Source organism: Diadema antillarum, unplaced genomic scaffold (genome assembly GCF_040938485.1).
Source record: "Diadema antillarum isolate AM-2024a unplaced genomic scaffold, OU_Dant_1.0 scf00000162, whole genome shotgun sequence".
Lineage (NCBI taxonomy): Eukaryota > Metazoa > Echinodermata > Echinoidea > Diadematoida > Diadematidae > Diadema > Diadema antillarum.
Window position 1 is genome coordinate 1,429,485 of NW_027271051.1, and position 13,576 is coordinate 1,443,060.

The 13,576-nt window shown below is 40.0% G+C and overlaps 1 protein-coding gene across 1 annotated transcript; it reads left to right on the forward strand.

Moving 5' to 3' along the window:
* The first annotated feature begins 3,450 nt into the window (after positions 1–3,450).
* Positions 3,451–12,161, forward strand: LOC139722264 (uncharacterized). The gene is made up of 8 exons (XM_071633573.1): positions 3,451–3,489; positions 4,059–4,107; positions 4,787–4,958; positions 5,245–5,404; positions 6,416–6,584; positions 7,112–7,224; positions 7,594–7,653; positions 8,154–12,161. The coding sequence occupies exons 1-8, from the start codon at positions 3,451–3,453 to the stop codon at positions 9,138–9,140; spliced, it is 1,749 nt and encodes a 582-aa protein (XP_071489674.1). The 3' UTR covers positions 9,141–12,161.
* The last annotated feature ends 1,415 nt before the right edge of the window (positions 12,162–13,576 follow it).

The following is a 13,576-nucleotide window of genomic DNA, read 5'->3' on the forward strand; positions in this document are numbered from 1 at the left end:
TGTGCGCGCACGTGCGCGTCCGTCATTTTTTTTTTGAAATACTTTAAATGACCTGAAACGTGTGCAAAACAATTTTGAGGTTGATTGGAGCATGTTAAAATTTCAACGCGCGCGTACGCGCTCGTTTAATATGAACGTGAGTACATTTTATGAAATATATCAATAGAACTTGACTTGAACTATATGATATATAAATTTCATTGACAAATTCCATTCCGTTAATGAGATATATATGTAAACGTGATTTTAGATAATGACGTCATGACGTCACGGTTGACTGATCACAATGATGCATTAGATCTGTCGTCCTTATGACATGATACATACATGGTATGAGTTTGAATGTGATAGGCGAAGGACTTTTTGAGTTAACCTCTGCACAACATTTGAGGAGATATAAAGAAAGAATCAGTACAGATACATAAGGTGATCCGAGAGGATACTCGGATCACCTAATCATGATTCAAAACGGCGTTTCAAATCACGGTCTCAGCGGAAGAGCGTTCATGCGAGCTTTCGCAACGCTGATTCTGGCTCTGCCTATCCTTTGCCATTGCGCAGCGCACTGCGCAGTTTGACCTTGTCTCTGCAACTCGAGCCAGACCTTCTTATGCCAACTGATCAGTCAGTTTATTATAGGCCTTTTCGTTTTTATTTCGGTGAATACTTTCCAATAAGCTGTGGCATTCAGGCTCTCCCCACAGATCGAGGAATAATCTTAATTCTTCGTCTCTCCAATTGTTTCCCTTGGTAGACACAGCGCTGCAGCCATTACTATCAACTCAATCGGAGAGTAATTACATGTATTATTATATTAACAGCTAGATACTAGCATAGAATCGGTGTATGGCGTTGATGTAAATAAACAAGTGCAAATGTGGTACCGAAACACACGATTCAGAAGACGTACACAAACGCGCGAACAGAACAACAAGCTGCGGGATACCCCATAAGAAACACGCATGCGCACAGCGCACAATGACGTCATAGAATCATGATTGAAATCACGGTTGCGTTCATGCGGTTTCTGCGATCGTGATTCTGGCAGAATCATGATTCAAAACGCCCTTTTTTCCGCGTTTCAGATCGGCGTTTTGAAACGCGTTTAAATGGAAAAATCGCATGAACGCAACGCAACTAAACACGTTTAGCGACTAAACGTGTTTAGAAACGCAATTCTAGTTTCGCATGAACGCAGCCTAAGAAGAAGAAGGGAGAGGAGAGCGGGTGGAACGCTCCGAGCTAGCCCTGTATCTCTTCCATGCAGCATGATAGCACCAGTCTATTACTTTCCTCAGGCGGTTTTCATGACATCACATCACAGTTATACATTTTCCGATTGCTCTGACCGAGGAGTTTCGAGAAGCTCCTTGCTCTGACACACTCAAATCGACATTATCAGCTGAGTTCCAGTACGTCATCCGTGCTATCCAGAGTATACTAGGACCAACATAAGAGCGTGTCTTGGCATCGCCCACTCTTGCGGAGCGAAAATGAAAGTAGATGCACCCCATACTGTCAGAGAAGGCGACGCATTTCAAAAAAAGCGCGGAGATTTGATGGAAATGAGCAAAAAACGTATGCTTCCTCGATGGGGCGGATAGATAAAGATAATTATAGTCTGGCTTCATCGCATTACCGATAGAAACTGATAAGAGTGTATTTTCTTGACAGCACTATAAGGAGGACTATGTTTCTTGTATCGTGGAATGTCGACATCATGCCTCGCGGAAAATGTCATTCTCTTTGAAGAAAGAAAAATGCAAACCATCAACAAAAATGTAAACGAAGTTTACACAGAATGGGTAATGTCACTTTGAAAAAAGAAGAAGAAGAACTGTTCTCATATATCTGCTTGCAATTAATTATCATAAACAGTATCACTGTAAGAGATGCATTGTCTAAATACTATTTTACCGTCAATGACCAAGCTAATGTGCATTCGCCAGTATGATATAAATAGGTCTATATAATTATTCTTTCTTGAGTCTCCCCCGAAATCAATGTAACATTACCTTATCTAACACGTGCTGCAATAATTCAAACATATACAATGACTGTTAATCGCTGTTTTGTGAGTTTTCTTCGTTGCCAATAGTAAGATCATGCTGAACTTGTAAATGTGAGCTGTACTACTTGCCTGTAAGTGAAGGGAGTGCCGTTCTACAAGTTACCCCCCCCCCAAAAAAAAAAAAACAACAACAACAACCAACCAAACAAACAAACAACACACACACAAAACAACAACAACAACAACAACAACCAACCAACCAACCAACCAACCAACCAAACAAACAAAACAAACAAACAAACAAACAAACAAACAAAAATCAAAACACACACAAAAAACAAACAAACAAGAGAAACAAAACGGCACAAAACAAAAACAAAACAGCTGAATGCATTGTAATGTTTGAAATGTAAGAGGCACTGCTCGTCAGACGTACACGTTCCGGCACCATCGCCGATGCATATAGCTTGCCAAGAAATATATTTAGACACTCATTATTGTGTGCACGCTTGCCATTTAGAGTTTTAGAACAGATTTCCTATACTTTTCGCGAGACATATTTTGGGGAAATTCCTTCTATTTTTCTCCAGTCTCGACATCCGGGGAAGTAGATTTAGAACAACGACTAGTGGTTTTGTTTCTTTGAGAAATGAAAACGTGCCCCGAAGCAGAGGAAGACATGTAAACTACTTTTTGTGACCTTTAAATGAATTTATCGATATGATGTGACAGAGGGAAACAAGATATGCAGCTGATATTATGCTTGATAATAGTAATGCTGTGGCCAATAACGTCTGTATAGTGTACAGTATGATATCAGCATTATCATATTTCATTTTTTTACTCAAATGTAACGCAGATTACAGTATATATGCAATTATCATTTTCAGGAGAGAGAGAGAGAGAGAGAGGGGGGGGGGAGGAGGAAGTTGCAGCGATAAGATGAAAATGAACCTTTTGTATTGTGAGTGACACGCCTGATTGTCATACAAATAAATACGTTTGCTTGTTTGTTTATGTGCTTACGTGCGTTGCGATGAATTCCGAAACACCAAGCGTGTGATTCTCATGCATATTACATGCACGCTGCATCACGGAGTTGCACGAAAGCATGTTCATCTTTTTTTTTTTCATCTGCCTGTATAAGGTCTCTGAAGTGTGATCGGTGCAATATTTTTCACACAAAAATCTTTGCTTTACTCCATCATGGGCCTACATGTACATGACTCCATGCATGGCGTGCGATATACAGTTGACTCACTCTTGTATAAACAATCCATGAATCCCACCAAGGAGTCACTGGTAACTCCTTGATCCCACAAAGGAGGGGCAAATTTGTTCTAAGATGGATACCATGTACATGTAGTCCGTTGAGTAATCGTCGTACCGTGGTTCAAGTCTGACAATCACCTTACAAAGACGTAAAATAATCCATCAGCATGGAGAGTAACTCATCGTTTGATCAAGACAGCCGGTCGGTGAATAGAAAATGATTAAACTAAAGATATGTAACGAAAAAACGAATGTCATCATTCCGTTCATGTTCATTATGACTGCGATTATTATGTTCATTCAGATAAAGATATTGATTTTTAAATGTAGTAGTAATAATAGTAGCAATAATTCCATAGTAGTGATATCAACATCAATGTGACCATATTGCATTTCCACATCACACACGAAGTCCTACGTTTTTGTATATTTTTCAAAATATAGCAACTTAATAGCATGTAAGCAAAATGAAAGTATACCTAAACACTTAATTTAAACAGACAATACCCACAATTCCGTGTGACATCTAGATTTTTTTTTTATACTGACAGATGCTGTAACCCGCAATTATTGATACATTCTTGTTTTGTTCAAATGGTGCATTGTACGCGGGAGAATCTGCACAGTAGATTAATAAAGATATTATAGGGACAGCCATAACGCAGTGCATGCATAATCGATGGTCCATATCTCTACAGCACGGAGACTCGTGCGCTTGAGTGTAAATGTCTCGACATGCAGTGTAAACATACTTTGAACCCCCTTCTGTGGACAGACAGAATACACCATTAACCCCGTCAGTCTCGTTGGCAACGCGTCTATATGTACGTATCAACTGTATTTTAGGATGGTGGTCCCGAAAGGGGTCCATTTTGCACAAAGAGATGGCCGTCTATGGGTGTGTGCGAGAAAAACATATTACTGCCGCACTACGAAGAATGTGCACGTACGATGGTCAAAGTCTATTTTCTGTATGAATAATGTATTTTCAAGCAACAGCTACTGAAGGGTATTTTTGTCTCTCTTTCAATTTCTATAAAGAGCAAAGTCCACTATCTTGTGCCACCTGTGCATTGGTGCCCAATTTACAAGACTCAAAGCTCTTATACTCTTGTATATCAATGTATATTGATGGTTTGTATTCCACGAGGGTGTGCAAACAAGGATGGCAGTATATAAAAGATAATAAAATTGGATGAAAGCCACTAACTCCTAACCCACTATTCATTGTCTTATTCATCAAAATTTACCCCAAAATTGTTTAAATTATTGTGATTATACTTTTAGTTACAGTAAATTGATACAAATGGTAGCAATAAGAGTTAGATGTAGCAGCAGCAGTAGTTTGGAGTTTCACTTAAATTTGTTATAGATGTTATGTTAGTAGAAGTCGTAGTAATCTAAGTAAGAATAGCCGTGTTTTTATTTTGTTTGTCTGTAAAACTGTGGTTGTATATTGAATTTGTAATGATCGCTGCCACCCGTTTCTTCTTGGCCCTGCAGTTCCTGGGCCTTGCAAGACATGCTGTCTTCGCTGTCCGTGCCCCAACCTCCTGACGACCATCGTCTACCTGATCGGCGTGGTCGCCTTCTGTGTCGGCGTCGTTCTCGCCTCCGACGAGACCGTCAATATCTTCCTCTGGAATGACACGCTCCGAGGAGTGATGTCAGACTGGTGAGTTTACAAACAAGACCGAACCAAAACCGAAACCGAAACCGAACCGAAACAAGACAAGTATACCCATACGTCGTTCAGATTACTGAAATAAACCACAATTTTATACCTCTTTATATGTAAGTTGAACCTAATGTTCAGTAGGTTAACTTGCTACGTTATCCTGTCATAATTATTCTTGTCTGTGGCCTTATGCGGTAAGTTCTAAGCTAATGGTGTCCCTGTACTAGAAATTAAAAAAAAGAAAGAAGAAAATCTTGGTGAAATTATCTCCATTTTGCTTCAGGCTACTCTACGTGAAGATCGGAGTGGCCGTCGGCACAGCTGTCATGGTCATCCTATGTGTTCTCATGCTGGCCACTGCCTACCTGGGCACCGGTGCGACCCGGAAGGAGTTCGTGTGCCGCTTCAGAACGCGCGCCAAAGGCCGATGTCAGACAGGAATGGTAAGGGGCCGTCGTCTGCTCACGATGGTGCTTACCCTTATGTCATCATTGCTCTTTGTTCTAAGCCAAACCATTTGATAAAAAATGATGACTATACATGTCCTTTTTTTCACACAGTACATTTTGACAAATTCACTTTTGTTACCTCAGCAACCATTGCAATGTATCCACACTGGAAGTTCTCAATTTCTTTACAAATTTGCATGCATTATTTCTGTCGCTGAAGAAAGTGAGATTTATGTTTATTTATTATTTCAACGTGGAAAAACGAAATAGATTTAAACTTGAACTTGAAATTTTGCCATATATCATGTAATAACGCTACCCTTTGTGAAACAGAAATGAATGAAAAACAAAAAAAAAAAACCCGGATTTTCCTATAACAGAAATTCCTCAAACTGCCCGAGAGCACGCCTATAGATTTGATACCAAGTAATTTATAAACGATTGTATCGACAGACAGTATTGCAGTAATTGTCATCTCAGTCCCTTAGTGTATGAAGACTCATTGTTATTGTGAACATATTCCAAAGTGCAAGTATCATTTTAACCCTAAACAGGCCGGGCTTTTTTGGCTATGCTATATCCGGGAAGGAGGGGGGGGGGGGGGGAGGGGGGACTGATTCTGCCCGCACCCCCCCCCCCCCCCCGAGATCTCAGTGGCACGATCGCGACGAAATTTGGCACGCGCGACACCCACATCGTAATCTACAAGATAGTGTCTTAATTTTTTTCTTCTAATTATCAATTTCTAATTTTGATCAATTAATTATGCAAATTAAGCCCAACATCTTATTTAAGCCCTTAAAACACTTATTAAAAGCATTGAGAATTGCAGAATGTGCAGAATTATTGCGCGAAACGTCGAGGGGGGGGGGGCGGATTCCGCCCCCCTCCCCCGGCCTAATTAGGGTTAAATGACTTAATACTCTATGCGACAATGGACATAAGGACGATGGCAAAGAGATGAATATTTCCTTGTATTCCTCCCCCTCCCACCTCTTGTCCCAGGTGCTGACCATCGCTTATGTTCTGCTGATCATCTGGGTGATAATCATGGTGATCACCGTCATCCCGACCTTCTTCTTCAGCGTCAACGCCGGCGGCGTCTGCCGGTCAGCCAAGGACCAACTCAACCAGGAGCGCTACTTCTACGAGTGCTTGGACCTCAGGCAGTGGGGTGCGATACATGTTTCCGATATAATAATATCGTCAATGTCTTTCGGTCTTGGTGTTAGAGGGCGTCTGTTAAAATGTCAATTTTCCTCGGTGTCACATAACTTTCTTCTTGTATTATGTTAAAGTGTAAAATGTTGCCGAAAAAAAAGTTTTGTATTTACACGAAAGCATATAGGACGGAAACTACTCCGTTAATATCTTTAAGATTTTAATGTCACATCTGCGACGAGGTATTATACTAATTCTGATTTGAACCGTAAGTTGGAGCAAGATTCCTTGATAGTTGTATGCAGTAAGTAGCATTGTTAAGGAAAAGACTTCGTTTCTCATCTGTGATGCTGCAATCTTCTTCTTTTTTTCTTTTTAATTTTACCTTCAGCCCTTTCTTTGTGTGTGTTAGTGTTGTAGGTTTTGCAATTTTTCTGATGTGTAACAGACCTAAACTTGACGTTGAAACAATAAATCTATTGTCCTTAGTGGTCTCCACTTTGCCGTATGACCATGGTACGTGTTATTGCGCTGTTGCAGGTCTGATAAACTATGACCCGGATGCTTCTCGCTGGGCTGACCCAAGACTTCCATCCACAGAGGAGGAGGATTTCTTCATGTGTAACGAAGATCTCGTCTACATGTGTGACAGCGTGAGTATCACTTCGCCATTTTCTTCTCTTCTCCTGTAACATCATTGATGAATTCTGTAACCCATTAAGGAACCCCATCCTCTGGTTTGGTGCTGTATGTGTTCAATATAACTTTTCCTATTTATTTACTAGTGTTTCGTAGGGCACAGTATAAGAATTGTGTTTCGTTTGAGTATTTTGTTGTTTATATGTAATTATTTCGGTAACAGATCTTTCAAAAGCTTCCTAATCTCTCAGTTTATATTAACTAAGTCTCAAATTAGCAGTGAATTTCAAAAGACAGAAGTCAGTGCTTGTTTCTCCTGTTTTGAGCATGCTAATTATGATTGAATGTGAATGTTAATGCGTGTGTCTTGTTCTTCCTTGTAGGATGTCCTGATTTATTACGGCATCACTTTGGCTGGAGTGATCCTTACTGTTATAGCGTTGGTGAGTGAACAGGTTGCAGAGTTGACACCGAATTGACACCTCCCCACCAGACTAGATATTTCCTTTCGTTTCTTGGTTGTCTTCGTACATTTCGTCATGGCATTATGTCATTCGCACATCTTTTTGAAGTAACATGTAACTGTTTCAATACGATGATAGGAAATTGAGGAAACAGATCCTAAAGAAAAGAATTTTGTGCTGTTAGGAAGAAAGAGCACTTGTGGCCAATATTAGTTTGACCTGAAAAACAAGACTCGAACAATGACAAGCTTGGGCAGCTCGAAAGAATCGGGGCTGCAGAAAATACATAAGAGTGAGATAATAACCATTTTGATGGAAACTGTCATCGCGAATTCTTCATAAAAGCATCATAAGCTTATACAGTGGGAGATGAGAATCTCTCAAGAACAAAGCTTAGTTGTTGTTATTTTTTGACAGATATCTTCTGTTATATATTTTCATTTATTTTTTATGTAATTTCATCACTATTCTGTATTCAGATTCACTACGTTCTCAACTTCTCGGCCAACTACGCCAAGCTGCGTGACCGCTTCAAGGATGGCTATGTGGACAAACGCACCGGTACTTACATCCATCGTACCACCAGCCTCCGTGGCAGTAAGAAGTCGCTATCCGGGACTAGAGCATCGCTCCGTGGTAGCCGCGCCTCGGTCCGTCATCTGAACGGTGGTCCATCAAACGGTGCCCTTGCCACCTCGACCTCAGCTTCCATGATCAAGCAGAGCGCCTACAAGAACGAAGGCATGAAATCCAGCAGAGAAAATCTGTATACTATGCAGGAACTGAAACCGACTGAGGGCCCAGGGAGCAGCTACGGGGGCAGCAACTACACTACCAGCAATTATGGTGGTAGCAACTACGCTGGCAGCAACTACGCAGGTAGCAACTATGGCGGTAGCACGTTTGGTGGCTCCACTTTGGGAGGGGGAGGGCAAGACTACAGACCACAGGAAGCAGATATCGAGGAGATGCCTGCGCTGAAGACTGCATACATGGAAGCCTTCGACAACCAGAACGAGTCGTTCAGCGATCGAGAGCGCATCGCCACCCAGCAGTCATACGAAGCAAACGTCGTGGATCCCTACGTCTCGTCCAACATGAACAACGACGCCTTTGGTGACAACGGCGCCTACGCGCGCGGCACGTCCGAACCGTTCGGGTACAACGGTAGCAACAACATGTCGCGCAGAGGGGATGCCTACAATGACGGCTACGGAAGTAATCTCGATAGAAATGGCACGTTCGGCTCCAAAGAGTACGGGAGTCACCACCAGCTAGGTGATAAGGGATTCGAGAGAGCCAACGAATTCCCCGTGCACAGCAGCTACAGTGGCACCGGGCAGAGTCGATCCAACAGGAACAGCGGGGGCAGCACGAACCAGAGTGGAGGAGGGCTGGCGGAACCGTTCGTTACCCTGCAGTCTACAGACTCCTCGTCCAGAGATAAACACGAATATTTCATCTGATCGGGATGAGATGGATTCGTCCTTGAATAGAGTGGGAGAGACATTTTGAACTTTCTGAAGGTGAAAGGGATTGGAGAACAATAATTGGCAAGAAAAGAGACGGCTTCGCCTCGTGCTGCTCCGATGCTGTGAGGGCAGTAGAAGATTCTTGGACTGGTGACGAGCCTCTATCCTCTCCCCCTTCCCCCTCTCTCTACATTGACGAAGTTGGCCGTCCACCGCTGTGTCAGTACGGCCAGGGAGGTGAGACGAATTTCATCTCACCTCCCTGGTACGGCTAACTTCGTCACACCAATGCCCGATCAACAAGACATGCTCTGAGTTGATTGCAGAGCATGACGTCACCTTTCAGAGACCAAGTTGTGATGTCACATGGGGTGCTGCATTACTCTTTCTCGTTCAACAATTCGGTCGGATCCTAGCAAGGACTTTAATAGATGAATGTTCGCCATCCCAAGTATTCTGTACCCGTTTTAATGTGGAATACAGATATAACAAATCAAAGAAAACTTTCTGTATAGATCTCCTGACAAGATGATGTTGCTGTAGCAAAGGCGACCTAGGAGCTGTTGGAGTGTATGTTCTCAGTTGAAATGTTTTCTGTTGATACTATTGATTACGAAGTATTGAGGAATTTGACTCAGGAACCTAATCCCACTTCCATAATTACGTTTCTCGAGTTGATCAAGAAAAAAAATCATGATGTTAGATGTCATATAGAATATTTACATAATGATAGATCCTATCTAGCATCCGCAACAAAGACAGAAACGACAAAGAAGCGTCATGTCGTGTCGATTCATTTTAGCAAGCCGACTTCATGTACAACTTTATTTGTCATCGATGATTTCTGGCAGGATATCAATTATGTAACTGAAAATTTAAAGGGTGTCAATGTTGATTGGAATGTGTTGTGGTACAAATTCGACCTTGAAGTTAAGACCTAAATCGCCTTCATCTCTGGAAGTGCCTGTTTCTAAACGAATCGCCAAAGGACACCGGGAAATCCGCGAAGATTTTATTTTACTTTATTTCATGATTCTGCAGAGTCTCGATATTTTTCTGCATTGTTCCAATATTTCTTTTGAAGGTGGTATATACCCAGTTGATATTTACAACATTATAGTCAAGCGGTACAGGACAACTAACTTTGATATATACAAGGAATAAGATATTGTAATATATGAAACCGTAGTATGTCCGTTTTTGCCCAATGGGTAAATACTGTGAATTTCGAACAACTTTTTCTGCATTTTGTAAAAACACAATGTGATTGATCGTCGACACCTCAAAAGAGTAAATGTGAGTTTTTATCGTGTGAATTCCATTGGTAGTCATGTTCATAATTATGGTGCAGTGTAATAGCTCTGATGAGGCACCTTTTTGTTTTCCTCGTAAGTCTAGAAAGCATCCAGTCTGCTTCCGTGCGCATCTTGCTCCTTTCCTTTCAACAAGAGCATTGTTGTTTTAGTACACGTATTTGTGCGTTACTTTTTAATATCTTTTGGGCCCCATTTTTATTAAAAAGTGGATCTGATAGCAACTCTTGCTGGAATGGCAATTGTCAAGGTAAACGACAAGAATCTAGCTCCTGATTGGCTGTTGCTATGATAGGTTGTCATTCCAGCAAGAGTTGCTATCCTAACATCTTTTATGAAATGGGGCCCTGGTTGCTGTTTGTCTCAGATTTGCCAATGTATTTCCTCGCGTCTTTTTATGCTGTTTACATGGTGCAATGTGCCTTGTATGATTATGACTTCTCAAGTTTTAGCAGAGTTGTTTAAGGTTTGATACACAGTTATACAATAGTGTGAGTTACTGCAAGCGCATAATATTGTAAACAACAGATAAAGTTGAAAATTAAACAAGTGGATTTTGGGGGCTGCTTTGTGAGCAAAATGATGTGCTTGTTTGTAGTAGATTTGGTATTGCAACAAATTGGGATGAAAATTGGATTAAAAATGCTGCTCTGTGTATAAGATTAATCGATACTTTGTTTGCATGTCATCATGAGTTGAAGGACGTCAGATTTTGTAGTGTGATGAAAACATTCAAAGACTTTAGTGAAATCGTAACATGTTGCGGTCCGTGCGTTCATGATCATCTTGCCATCAAGAGCGTTTGTATTAACACGATAGTCTCTTTAAATTCTCGAGGATTATCTTTCGCTTCCAGAAATATACAGTTTGTTCTTATGCTTCGACGGCGTGCGAAATCGGATGGCTCGATCTTAATTGCTCTTTTTTCTTTCTTTCTTTTCTTTTCTTTTTTTTACATAAAAGATTTTACATAAAAGATATATCGTAGCAAATGAGTCAGGAAGTAGATAGCCACATAAAGTAAGTGTTATATCACAGTTCATGGAAACCCGCTTTAGGATGACGTCATTATTGGGATGTAGTCAAATGTTTAATGTATGACATAATTGTGAAGATGCAGGAGGATAAATTCGTCGGTAAGATATGAATCTCGAGCAAGTACAATATGTCATCAAATTTGATTTTAATTTGAATCACTGGCATAAGGATAACGCAGATATAAATTGGTGATTTTAATGCACAGTGAGGGATTCTTAAACATTTCGTAACTTGATGTGTATAAAATCAACTTTTATAGAACTAAACATCTGTGAAACAAAGCTTGTTTTTGGTTATCGTTGATGAAGGTAACTGCCGGTCGAAGTTCTGAAAAGTTTCAATTTGTTTCACATTATGTGAAACGACCTCCTTTTGTAATGAAAGTATCATTTTCTTGATATACATTGTACAATGCAAACGAGAATATGGGTACGTTAATTTTTTTTTAATTGCACCGAGTCTCTGTTCTTTCTGTAATAGCCAGCCAGTGTAGTGTCTGTATATAAGGCGGATGTTTTCAGCATGTACATATTCATTACTAAAGTATTGAAATATTGATTACTCATGACAGAAACGTCAAGATGAGAGAGACAGAGACAGAGTGCGTATATGTGTGTATGTATGTACGTATGTGTATATGTATGTGTGTATGTATGTATGTGTATGTGTGTGTGTGTGTGTGCATGCGAGAGAGAGAGAAAGAGAGAGAGAGAGGAAAAGATGATACGGAATATACAAGCTTACGTGTGATAGCCATCGGTGATTAATGATATGTACAGCTTTTGGACAGTTTCAGACATTTATTAAAAACATACATGAATGATCAACGATGATAATGCTCAATCACGTATCATGATCTTAAGTATCTTTTCTTATGTGTGAGCTCGTTGTATCTAAACAGTACTGTACGTTAATCACTGTAAGAACGGTAACAACTACTAGTGTATTCATTTCGGAATACACTGCATTTTGTTATGAATTGTTTGGCATGAAGTTATCATAGTGTTCTTGATTTGAGGGATACGCAAATTAAAGGGATAGTATAGTATTGATGGAGATGAGGATTGGGCTTTACCTCTTTGCGAGATACCAAGAAAGCACTTGTGAAATAGTACAGACCATACCATTCTAAGATGAATTCAAGTTTATTTGATGAAAATAGGTTTTGGAAAGGCTGACATATCAAAAAATGAAGTAAAAGAAAGCGATCGCTCTGTTTTGGATATTTCAGCCATTCCAAAACCAATATTTATCAAAAGAATGCTGAATTCTTCACGGAATTACATGCTATTTCATAATATTATTTCATAAGAGGTTTCTCATTATCTCACCAAAAAATGTTAGAAACCTGAAGTTAGGTCTCAACCAAAACTATACAATTTCTTTAATGTAGAATAACAAATTGATAGAAAAATGAATAAATAAATCAACGGATGCATGGAAATTAATTAATATAAATAGATAGAAATGAATGGATTTGCCGAAGATAAAGTAGGCCTACACCATTAAGTGCAAAAATTGATATGGGTATGGGAAATCATTGAACACAATCAAATCCACCCATGATCCCAATTTTCGAACTGATGATCCAGAAGCAATTTCATAGACATGAACACTACTTGCTAGACTGTCAAATGATAAGTTGTCATAAGTTGGTTACGGTGGTGCAGAGCCTCCCAAGTTCGAATTGGCTTCGATATAGAGAGCAAATAAAACAAACGCAAAGGCTGGAGTTTTATCAAAATCAGACATTTAAATGACACGTCTTAGTTTTAGGGTTTGTATTTACTAATTCAGTGCTGAAACTCACATATTACGCAAAGAAGAACTGCAGGTGACAACATTATTGAACAGCAAAATTCCATTTGGACATACTTATTAGTATTAACTCTGCTTTTAATGAAACTCATGACGTCTTGTTTGTGTGATTTTAGTGTCTTTATTAGGGTCAGCTTGAACTCGAAGTAGCATTTCACTTAACAGAAGAGGGGATGGAATTGTGCAATATGTTTTGTAGTATGTGACACTTGACATATTTATTGCAGGATCTCAAAAGACAATACTAAATAGATATGCACG

Bases quoted from the DNA above. Each gene is read 5' to 3' on its own strand.
- LOC139722264 (XM_071633573.1), top strand. From the start codon at position 3,451: ATGGAGAGTAACTCATCGTTTGATCAAGACAGCCGGTCG. The intron at 4,108-4,786 runs GTACGTATCAAC...TTGGCCCTGCAG, and splicing joins CGTTGGCAACGCGTCTATAT to TTCCTGGGCCTTGCAAGACA. The intron at 5,405-6,415 runs GTAAGGGGCCGT...CTCTTGTCCCAG, and splicing joins GCCGATGTCAGACAGGAATG to GTGCTGACCATCGCTTATGT.